At 40.3% G+C, this 11,627-nt stretch overlaps 1 protein-coding gene and 1 non-coding gene across 2 annotated transcripts; both read left to right on the top strand.

Moving 5' to 3' along the window:
• Positions 1–8,644: 8,644 nt before the first annotated feature.
• Positions 8,645–10,541, top strand: LOC106562058 (cytosolic iron-sulfur assembly component 2B). Its single transcript, XM_014126601.2, has 5 exons — positions 8,645–8,897; positions 9,046–9,125; positions 9,263–9,388; positions 9,523–9,568; positions 9,856–10,541. The coding sequence occupies exons 1-5, from the start codon at positions 8,771–8,773 to the stop codon at positions 9,960–9,962; spliced, it is 486 nt and encodes a 161-aa protein (XP_013982076.1). The 5' UTR covers positions 8,645–8,770; the 3' UTR covers positions 9,963–10,541.
• A 1,013-nt stretch (positions 10,542–11,554) lies between these two features.
• Positions 11,555–11,627, top strand: trnaf-gaa (transfer RNA phenylalanine (anticodon GAA)). Its single transcript has one exon. It is a non-coding gene; the product is annotated as a tRNA-Phe (tRNA).

The following is an 11,627-nucleotide window of genomic DNA, read 5'->3' as shown; positions in this document are numbered from 1 at the left end:
TTGCATTAAGACTGCCATCCCGTTGCACAGTCTGACGTTCAGGATCTCATTGGTTTATTTTACTGTGTATGGCTGGGAGACTGACTGTGCCCTGACTTGTTAATGTGGTCATATTGTTAACAGGAAATCTCTGGGGAATTCTATCCTGATAGAGACATTGACTAATGGTTAAAGAAGTACAGAAGCAAAAGTCACATAGTAACTTTGTTTAAAATCCTTGGAGAAAATATCATGAATGACAATTGTAAGAAGCTTGAATTATTAATTGAAAACAGTTTACTGTTTCAGGTTTTCCATAAGAACGGTGTCTCCCTTATTCTACATATGAGTTTAAAGAATCAAAGATAATAATTTTGAAGGAATGGAACAGGGTTTTTCCCGCAGATGCGTAATGGTTTCAACAAGTCTAGCTTATTTCTCATGAAGGGTTCTGTCAAGGCTGGTTGGTTATAGGGGCAGTCTGTCATTTATTTACCAATGTGTAAAGAATGTAAATAGATTCGACCTTACTGTCCCTATTGAAATGATAGAGGCTGAAACCTACGCAAAACGTTCAGGAAATCATTTTGAAAGCATTATTATTAACAAAGACTTGTACATCTCCTAAAGCATTTGCTTATTATAGTACATCTATCTTTAATGATTATCCATCCGTCTAATGGGATATGTTTGGCACTTAGGCTTAATACAACAATAACGTTTTAAGCATTTCTTATCTGCATCCGCCAAGTTTTACCAACTTCAACCCTGAAAGCTAGAGAGCAAACTAGCTACAGTGTGTTGATCATGAATTATATATGGCGTGTGTTGTTATGTTTTCTGGTTTTTCAAAGATGGCTGATAGAGCTTGTTGGGCAACAGCAGTTTAACAAGGTGAGGCGATGGGGGAGGGGTAAATGATATGCTCAAAGAAGCGACCTGGTTCTGTATTACACCTACTCTTCCTGTATTCAGTCTCCACAGTAGCAGCCAGCACTCATTCGTCTCTGTGCTCATTCACATCAAAGATCTAGCATGACAAGATCCTTATTCAATCCCTCCCACAAAGATCAAGGGATCAAGATGGAAGGGAAATGCTCTTTGGAGATATGACACTTTTTCAGTGTAGGCCTATGTGCAGTACTCTGGTAATTGTATACTGTACATTCCTAATGATCTCACCCATTGACCTAAAGTAGTCAGTGGACATCAATTCAATTTAAATGCTGTGATCAGCCAATATCCCTCCATTGTCCAGTGAGTGACTTCCTCTCTACACCATCGGCCCTTAAAAGCCCATCAACGCAGAGTGAGGCTTTTCAAATCAAATCAAATCCAATTTTATTGGTCACATACACATGGTTAGCAGATGCTAATGCGTGTGTAGCGAAATGCTTGTGGTTCTAGTTCCGACCGTGCAGTAATATCTAACAAGTAATCTAACAATTTCACAACAACTACCTTATACACACAAGTGTAAACGAATTAATAAGAATATGTACATATAAATATATGGATGGCCGAATGGCAGAGGCAAGAGGCAAGATGCAGTAGATGGTATAGAGTACAGTATATAGATATGAGATGAGTAATGTAGGGTATGTAAACATTATATAAAGTGGCATTGTTTAAAGTGACTTTTACATCCAATTTTTTATTATTAAAGTGATTAGAGATTTGAGTCAGTATGTTGGCAGTAGCCACTCAATGTTAGTGATGGCTGCTTAACAGTCTGATGGCCTTGAGGTTAGAGGTCGACCGATTAATTAGGGCCGATTTCAAGTTTTCATAACAATCTGTATTTTTGGACACCGATTTGGCCGATATATATATATATATTTTTTTTTTCTATAAAAAAAATGTTTAGACCTTTATTTAACTAGGCAAGTCAGTTAAGAACACATTCTTATTTTCAATGACGGCCTAGGAACGGTGGGTTAACTGCCTTGTTCAGGGGCAGAACGACAGATTTTTACCTTGTCAGCTCAGGGATTCAATCTTGCAACCTTACGGTTAACTAGTCCAACACTCTAACCACCTGCTTTACATTGCACTCCACGAGGAGCCTGCCTGTTACGCGAATGCAGTAAGAAGCCAAGGTAAGTTGCTAGCTAGCATTAAACTTATCTTATAAAAAACAATCAATCATAATCACTAGTTAACTACACATGGTTGATGATATTACTAGTTTATCTTGCCTGTCCAGCGTTGCATATAATCGCTTAGGTACACGTTGCTCCAACCATAAACATCAATGCCTTTCTTAAAATCAATACACAAGTATATATTTTTAAACCTGCATAATTAGTTAATATTGCCTGCTAACATTAATTTCTTTTAACTAGGGAAAATGTGTCACTTCTCTTGCAAACAGAGTCAGGGTATATGCAGCAGTTTGGGCCGCCTGGCTTGTTGTGAACTGTGAAGACTATTTCTTCCTAAAAAGACAGCCGACTTCGCTAAACGGGGGATAATTGAACAAAAGCGCACTTGCAAAAAAAGCACAATCGTTGCACGACTGTACCTTAACCATAAACATCAATGCCTTTCTTAAAATCAATACACAGAAGTATATATTTTTAAACCTGCATATTTAGCTAAAAGAAATCCAGGTTAGCAGGCAATATTAACCAGGTGAAATTGTGTCATTTTGCGTTCATTGCACGCAGTCAGGGTATATGCAACAGTTTGGGCCGCCTGGCTCGTTGCGAACTAATTTGCCAGAATTTTACGTAATTATGACATAACATTGAAGGTTGTGCAATGTAACAGGAATAAGGTTTTGTTTTCGAGATGATAGTTTCCAGATTCGACCATATTAATGACCTAAGGCTCATATTTCTGTGTGTTATTATGTTATAATTAAGTCTATGATTTGATAGAGCAGTCTGACTGAGCGGTGGTAGGCAGCAGCAGGCTCGTAAGCATTCATTCAAACAGCACTTTCGTGCGTTTTGCCAGCAGCCCTTTGCAATGCATTGCGCTGTTCATGACTTCAAGCCTGTCAACTCCCAAGATTAGGCTGGTGTAACCGATTTGAAATGGCTAGCTAGTTAGCCGGGTGCGCGCTAATAGCGTTTCAAATGTCACTCGCTCTGAGACTTGGAGTAGTTGTTCCCCTTGCTCTGCATGGGTAACGCTGCTTCGAGGGTGGCTGTTGTCGATGTGTTCCTGGTTCGAGCCCAGGTAGGAGCGAGGAGAGGGACGGAAGCTATACTGTTACACTGGCAATACTAAAGTGCCTATAAGAACATCCAATAGTGAAAGGTATATGAAATACAAATCGTATAGTGAGAAATAGTCCTGTAATTCCTATAATAACTACAACCTAAAACATTTTACCTGGGAATATTGAAGACTCATGTTAAAAGGAACCACCAGCTTTCATATGTTCTCATGTTCTGAGCAAGGAACTTAAACGTTAGCTTTTTTACATGGCACATATTGCACTTTTACTTTCTTCTCCAACACTTTGTTTTTACATTATTTAAACCAATTGAACATGTTTCATTATTTATTTGAGGCTAAATTGTATTTATAGATGTATTATATTAAGTTAAAATAAGTGTTCATTCAGTATTGTTGTAATTGTCATTATTACAAATAAATAACAAAAATAAATAATAATAAAAAAATGTTGGTCCTCCAATAATCGGTATCGGTATCTGCGTTGAAAAATCATAATCGGCCGACCTCTACTTGAGATAGAAGCTGTCTCTCGGTCCCAGCTTTGATACACCTGTACTGATCTCGCCTTCTGGATGATAGCAGGGTGAACAGGCAGTGGCTCGGGTGGTTGTTGTCCTTGATGATCTTTTTGGCCTTCCTGTGACATCGGGTGGTGTAGGTGTCCTGGAGGACAGGTAGTTTGCCCCCGGTGATGTGTTGTGCAGACCTCACTACCCTCTGGAGAGCCTTACGGTTGTGGGCGGAGCAGTTGCCGTTCCAGGCGGTGATACAGCCTGACAGGATGCTCTCAATTGTGCATCTGTAAAGGTTTGTGAGTGTTTTTGGTGACAAGCTACATTTCTTCAGCCTCCTGAGGTTGAAGAGGCGCTGTTGCGTCTTCTTCACCACACTGTCTGTGTGGGTGGACCATTTCAGTTTGTCCGTGATGTGTACTGCGAGGAACTTAAAACTTTCCACCTTCTCCACTGTTGTCCCGTCGATGTGGATAGGGGGGTGCTCCCTCTGCTGTTTCCTGAAGTCCACGATCATCTCCTTTGTTTTTTTTACGTTGAGTGTGAGGTTATTTTCCTGACACCACACTCCGAGGGCCCTCACCTCCTCCCTGTAGGCCGTCTCGTCGTTGTTGGTAATCAAGCCTACCACTGTAGTGTCGTCTGCAAACTTGATGATTGAGTTGGAGGCGTACATGGCCACGCATTCATGGGTGAACAGGGAGTACAGGAGTGGGCTGAGAACGCACCCTTGTGGGGCCCCAGTGTTGAGGATCAGCGGGGGGGAGATGTTGTTACTTACCCTCACCACCTGGGGGCGGCCCGTCAGGAAGTCCAGGACCCAGTTGCACAGGGCGGGGTCAAGACCCAGGGTCTCGAGCTTAATGATGAGTTTGGAGGGTACTATGGTGTTAAATGCTGAGCTGTAGTCAATGAACAGCATTCTTACATAGGTATTCCTCTTGTCCAATTGGGTTAGGGCAGTGTGTAGTGTGATTGTGATTTCATCGTCTGTGGACTTATTGGGGCGGTAAGCAAATTGGAGTGGGTCTAGGGTGTCATGTAGGGTGGAGGTGATATGATCCTTGACTAGTCTCTCAAAGCACTTCATGATGACGGAAGTAAACTCTATAAAATGTTTATGCATACATAACCTCCACAATCTGATTAGGTTATGGAATCATGTTTCTAAATAGCCAGCCATCCTTATCTTTCCCGGATTAACCAGCCCCAAGCTTTACAGCATGTTCAGATTTGTCTAGAGCAACAGCCAGGGCCGGGGATAGACAAGACCTATCTTGTGTTGTGCCTGGGTTTTTGTTTTCCTGGAATGTGTGGTGATGGGACCTCCTGTCTCCAGGAGAGCTACATTAAGCTTTCCGGCTTCAGGCATGACGGTGTCTGTGACTCTACCCCTCCTCTCCACACTCTTGAGTATTGAGATGAAATGGCACCCCTGCAACACTGCACCCAGACAGAACCCACGCTGTCTCAATTGCTGGGCTCCAGGCTCACGGGGGTTTCAGCAAACTGTGTGGGGCCTGAGGCACTCTCAACCAGTTCTCAAAGCTGTTGTGATGTCACTGTGGAGTGTCATGCAGAAGCTGTTGAAAGTCTCTCATTACCTTCTGAAAGGGTGGGGTCAGTGGGATGAAAACAAATCCCTCACACATGCTACCTGACTCCACATTCCAGGGCTAAAAGGATTTTATGCTGGTAGTAGGTGCTAAAATATATCCATTCCCTGTCTGTCTGTGTCTCCTTCCTTGTGCTTCATCACCTGTAGAGAGATGGCACACCGATGCTCACTCACCTTTTTGACAGTCTCCTGACTCCTCTCTTTCTTTGCGTAAGGTGAAAAGTTACTTGTGCATAGTATTACCTGGGTCTGCAAAGACTAGGGCAAGGATAGCATGCTGATAAGTGTCCCTGGAGGAATGGCTAGCAGCCCAGCACTTAGCCTGGAGCAAGCTAACCACACCCAAGACTCCTGCCTGTCTTTACCTTAATTGTTATTGTTGACACAGAATGTGGGTCGTTCAGCTGACTGCCCCACTGAACTATCCCTCTGACTGTGCTGATGAATGAGTAACTTAAAACAACTGAGGGTGAGGACTAGCTTGAGAATTTCAGTTGGCACACTCTATTTTTACCTTACAAGCTTTGATACTGAAATACATGCACAATCACAGTTCTTGTAGTTCAAATGAATGAATTTTGTTGGATTAGGATACACACTGATCATTTACAGGGGTTGAATAAAGTTCAACAAGATACCGCTGCCTCCTTACAGCCAAGCTGGGCGCATGCAAATGGGATGGGGAAGGTGTGTTATCAGGCTCCATCTAAACAGGTATTTCAGGTTGAGACAGGCTTTAGGGTACAATGGAGGCTCATTGTGTACTGGAGTGAGCAAACCAGGTCTTTTTTCAACAGCTGTTGACAAGATGGACAGAGAGAAGGATTGTTTGCATTCAGATTAAAGGAAGTCCTTAGTGATATATTACCAAGGTTTTTCAGTAGTCGTTTTCAGTGTTATTGTTTGCGTTGGTGACACTCAACAAATGGGTTTGGGGTATTTCAATAGTGTGTGCCCAGTATTTCTAAGAGCTAATGTCTTTCAGCTATTTAGATTATTTGGCACAGTAAAAGGAATCACCTAAGACAGTCATTTATGTCATGTATCACTCCAAATCTGGACATAACAACATTGACTTTGTCAGCTGCTATTGATACTATAAACATACACTACCGGTCAAAAGTTTTAGAACACCTACTCAACCCTGGAATGAATAGGTGTTCTAAAACTTTGGACTGTTAGTGTACATAGGGTGTTAGTGTCTGAAACTTTCCGATACATTTCCGGAATTGTTCTGGAAATTTTCCATGGGAAGTTAAACCCTGGAATTTGGGGAATTTTGCTTAAATTCATCAAAAAGGTTGGCTTATAACAGTGAGCCTTTTTTATGGGATACACATAAGGCAATTCTAGGTCTTGTGGCACAGTTGCAATGCCATAATTCAATGGCATTGCAACCCTCTGCATGCACAGTGCATTCTTGCATCACATGTACATAATTATAAATATACACACTATATACACACAAACTACACTATATATACTGTACACACTAACTACACTATATACACACTAACTACACTATATATACACACTATATACACACTATATTCACACTAACTATACTATATATACACACTATATACACACTATATACACACTCACTAGACTAAATATACACACTATATACACACTCACTAGACTATATATACACACTCACTAGACTATATATACACACTAACAATTTATTAACAATTTTAGAAGAGTTCATTTTAGGAAGACGAGAGTTCTAGAAGCTAGTGAGTTTTTCAAAAATTAAGATTGTAGAAAAATATATATATTTAGAAATGTTTTTAATGGTTGACAGCCAGTAGACACCATGTTTATATTGGTGAATATTATTTGATATGACATACATTACCTTTTGTTAAATAGTAGCCTAGGAGTTTCTTCAAGAAATGGCCATGTCACAGTCTGGATGATGTATTTTGGGAGAGAGTGGTAAGCAACCTGAAACTCCTGAAACCTATAGCAGTAGCCATTGCACGGATTGAGGGAGACATTGCCATCCTGTCTGATGTTCAGATGTATGAGAAGAAATCTGTACTGCCCTGCCCACTTCACTGTTGCTCCAAGCAGAGGAAACTGCACTTCTGAAATATATCAAAAAGCATGAAGACTTCTGCCTGAAGCCCATACACGTCGCAGCGTAGATGTTGGACCCCAAGTACGCTGGCAAGAGCATCCTGTCTGGTACAGAGATCAACAAGCCCTATGGTGTCATCACTACCGTGTCTCGCCACCTTGGCCTGGATGAGGGAAAGGTTCTTGGCAGTCTGGCGAAGTACACTTCCAAGCAAGGGCTTTGGGATGGAGGTGCAGTATGTCAGTCGTGCCAACATCAGCCACCTGGTGGAAGGGACTTTGTGGATCTGAGGCTCTTTCCCCTGTTGCTTCCATCATCCTCCAAATCCCACCAACATCAGCTGCCTCAGAGCGCAATTGTTCCTTGTTTGGGAACACACACCCCAAAGCACGCAACAGGCTGACCAATACAAGGGTTGAAAAATTGGTGGCCATCCAGGCAAATTTGAGTTTTTTTTAGCCTGACAACGAGCCATCCTCAACCAGGTTGGAAAGTGACAGTGAAGAGTCTGATGTTCAAGAGGTGGACATTGAGGAGATCCAGGGAGAAGACTTTCGTTGTTCAGTGAAATCATCCCATGTCAACTCATTTAATTAAAGTTCAATTCGTAACTAAATTGTTTTTTACATTTCTATTGGAAGGATTTAATCATTTGCAATTATGTCTACTTATAAGGTAAAAGGTTTATGTTTCTGCCTCCATATGATATTGTAAATATATCCAATGCAACAAACATCTACATTTAAATGGTATTAATATTAATTTCCGTATATTTCCGTTAATTCCCATATATTCCCGTTAATTCCAACGGGAAGTTTCCACCTCTGAATATTCCCCAAAATGTGCAACCCTCACAGACACAGGTGATTAATTGTACAATTATGGGTTAGGCTTGACTTTGAAATGGTGCATTGCAGATGTATTCTAAGTCGTCAGATGTTACTTATACTGCTACTAAAGATATTAGCTAGAGCTTATCATTTGAGTCTATGGTAAAATGCTGTTTTGCCTGGGATTCACAATTCACATGTGTAAGAGGGCTAAATGAATTGCTGTTTTATTTATTATTTATTTTTGCATAAACAATATTTTGTACTTGGATCATTATTGTCATGCTTCTGTGTAGCATTTCCATTATATATTAACATTGTAGTTCAATTGTACATTAACATTGTAGTTCACAGTCACATTGCAGAATTTAAGATGAGTATGCTGCCACCTGCCGGATACATCTGGAAATCCAACATAACACTAAATCGCTGCGCTGCGCCTGCGTACGTTTTGACGTCTACAGTTTCCGGAAGTGGATCGTTCAGTCCCGTGGTTCAGAGTAAAAAAACGATAGCACAAACAAATATACGTATTTCTTTCATTTCAACATCACAAATGTCAGGAGGGACCCTTTTAGAGAACGCGAATCCCTTGATTTTTCAACGAACAGGCGAGAGACTTCAGACCGCAAATGACGAGGACGAAGATGTTGCTGATCCCATCGACGACAGAGAAATATTTGATATCCTTTCTGTGTAGCTAGCTTAAAGGATACATCCCTTGAGCTTTCAATGTCATACTAATTAACTTTGCATATGATGCTTAATTCTTTAATAAGAAAGCTAATTTCTCAACATTGTGTTATCAGATTTCACCTTAACCCACGCTACATCTCATCAGATCCATTAATGATCCTGAACACCCACTGTCCCTCGAGGAGTTGAACGTCGTGGAACAAGTGCGAGTGCGCGTGAGTTAAACTTCTTTCACAACTTTTCCCCCAGTTAGAAGTTCGACACACAGACACACTTGTGTAGCTACTAAGGACAGCAGATAGTCCATAATGTGTTAGCCTAATAAAACCACCAACTTTATTTTTCTTTATAGGTAAATGACCAAGAGAACACAGTGGGTGTGGAGTTCACCCCCACTATACCCCACTGCAGCATGGCAACTCTCATAGGCCTGTCCATCAAAGTCAAACTGCTGCGATCCCTGCCAGAAAGGTTTAAGGTGGGTGAAATAAATGAAGTCTGCTTTCTGGTGAGCTGTTAGAGGAGAGCAAGCTTTAATATGATTTCATTGTCTGGACATTTAACATTAACATAGTGTGTCATGTCCATCTATGCCTAATCATATCTCCGCAGATTGATGTGCACATCACTCCTGGGACGCATGCCTCAGAAGATGCAGGTAAAGTGACATACCTCTGAAGTTTTGACGAAAGCAAAGTTGGAAGGACACAATTATTATTTCAATTAAAAATCATTATTTATAACATTGTCAACGTCTTGACTATATTTCATATTCATTTTGCAACTCATTTCATGAATGTTTTCATAGAAAACAAGGGCATTGCTAAGTGACCCCAAACTTTTGAACGGTAGTGTATATCTTAAAGTGAAGTATCTGAGTGTCAGCGTCACCCAGTTACCGTGGAATTGCCCCTAACTAAACCCTTTGCTTTTGCTTTGTTCCAGTCAATAAACAGCTGGCAGACAAAGAGAGAGTGGCCGCTGCCCTCGAGAACTCCCAGCTTCTGGAGGTGGTCAACCAGTGTCTGATATCCAATGCAAGGACGGGCTGACCCTCCTGATGGATCAATAGAAAATTCTCCTTAGTCCAGGACTAGGCTTAATGTTTCTCTCTTGACATGCTAACTGGACTGGTTGTTCAGTTTATGTTGAGTAAATGGCAAATGTATCAATTATGCTGCCACTGTATTATTTTATTTACAGAATTCCAATTTATTTCTGCTACAGGCAGAAATACCTATACTGTGTGTTTTGTATGTCTTCACTATATTCCTGACATCTTCAGTTTAACAGTATTATAGAGAAGCATTGTGTCCTTTGATTATACAGGTAAAGCAATAAATTACAGGGTCATATCTTATGTCATTGAAAATATACCTGATATTGGCATTTGCAAAGAGAACCAAGAAAATGCATATGTCTTATAAATGAAGCAATCTCAACGTACACAATGACATGAAAGCTCAAAGACTGGGGAAATGGCCCTGACACTGAATAAGAAAGGCCTTAGTTTATAACATATGTCTGGGGAGAAATTATATATAGTATAATACTTGTGCCATTGGATTTCCATCAGATGCCTTATTTCATATTTGTCAAAAATACAATAAAATAGTATACAATCAGTGAAATAGCATTTGATTTGTTACGTTTTTTCTCACTTATCTTTAATGTGGTAAATAAATTAAAAGACTTGATCAACAACAACAAACAATTTTAGACAAAGTTAATGTTAGTGTAATGATATTCATTTTGTCATTAGATTTGTCTATACTTATTTTACTATGGCAGTGAAATAAGTATTGTTTTCAAATTCTCTTTAGGAAGCTCCTGAAATCTTCATTCCATACATACGTAATAAGCTGGTCTCGGGATCAAATGCTACATATCCTCCCAACTTTATAGACAGCAGAGTGGCGCAGCGGAAGCGTGCTGGGCCCATAACCCAGAGGTCGATGGATCGAAACCATCCTCTGCTATATTTTTTACATGTCGGTGATTCAGCAGGGGGAAAAAACACAAATTGAAAATATAATGTAAAAAATCTATATGCAATACCTACATACAGTTATGATTAGACAAAATAAAAGGAGAGCTTTGTTTACAAAGAATGTATTAAAATGTTGTTTATAAGCAAGACTATAACTTATATAATACATGAACTATGACTAATAGATGGTTGTGTTAGACCACATTAATATTGCGTCATGCAGAAGGGTAAGTGCAAATTTGATGTGCTCACTACCACACTCTCATGGACAATGGATAAAATATCAGGTCCTTTTATCTGAGCAGTTCTAGAACTTCCATTACACATTGAGAGCCTGGGTCTGTTAGCAAAAAGACTCCAGATCAACTGAGTCAGTAAAAGGTTAGCCTAATTTTAATAAAAATTCGAACTAATATTGTAACTAGTATGTGTGAGTTTGCCAGAGCACCAGCTGGTGGCAGCATTGTCTTTCTAGCAGTTTGAATAAAACGTGTTGTGATTATTCCATCCATGTGGGGATATTTGTCACTCCCTGTTAGAGAAAGATGAGTAGAAAATATTGACTATCCTAAAGCCAAATAAATACACCGGACAACCAACCACAGACCTTAGAAAAGTATGACTAATTATTATGGTGCTAGCTTATGGAGTATAGCCGAAATAGCTCAGTTGGGAGAGCGTTAGACTGAAGATCTAAAGGTCCCTGGTTCGATCCCGGGTTTCGGCA

Source organism: Salmo salar, chromosome ssa11 (genome assembly GCF_905237065.1).
Source record: "Salmo salar chromosome ssa11, Ssal_v3.1, whole genome shotgun sequence".
Lineage (NCBI taxonomy): Eukaryota > Metazoa > Chordata > Actinopteri > Salmoniformes > Salmonidae > Salmo > Salmo salar.
This window is presented reverse-complemented; position numbering and strand designations above follow the sequence as displayed.

Excerpts from the sequence above, each read along its gene's own strand:
- LOC106562058 (XM_014126601.2), top strand. The coding sequence starts at position 8,771 with ATGTCAGGAGGGACCCTTTTAGAGAACGCGAATCCCTTGATTTTTCAA. Across the intron at positions 8,898-9,045 it reads CGACGACAGAGAAATATTTG|ATCTCATCAGATCCATTAAT; the intron begins ATATCCTTTCTG and ends AACCCACGCTAC. Across the intron at positions 9,569-9,855 it reads GCATGCCTCAGAAGATGCAG|TCAATAAACAGCTGGCAGAC; the intron begins GTAAAGTGACAT and ends GCTTTGTTCCAG.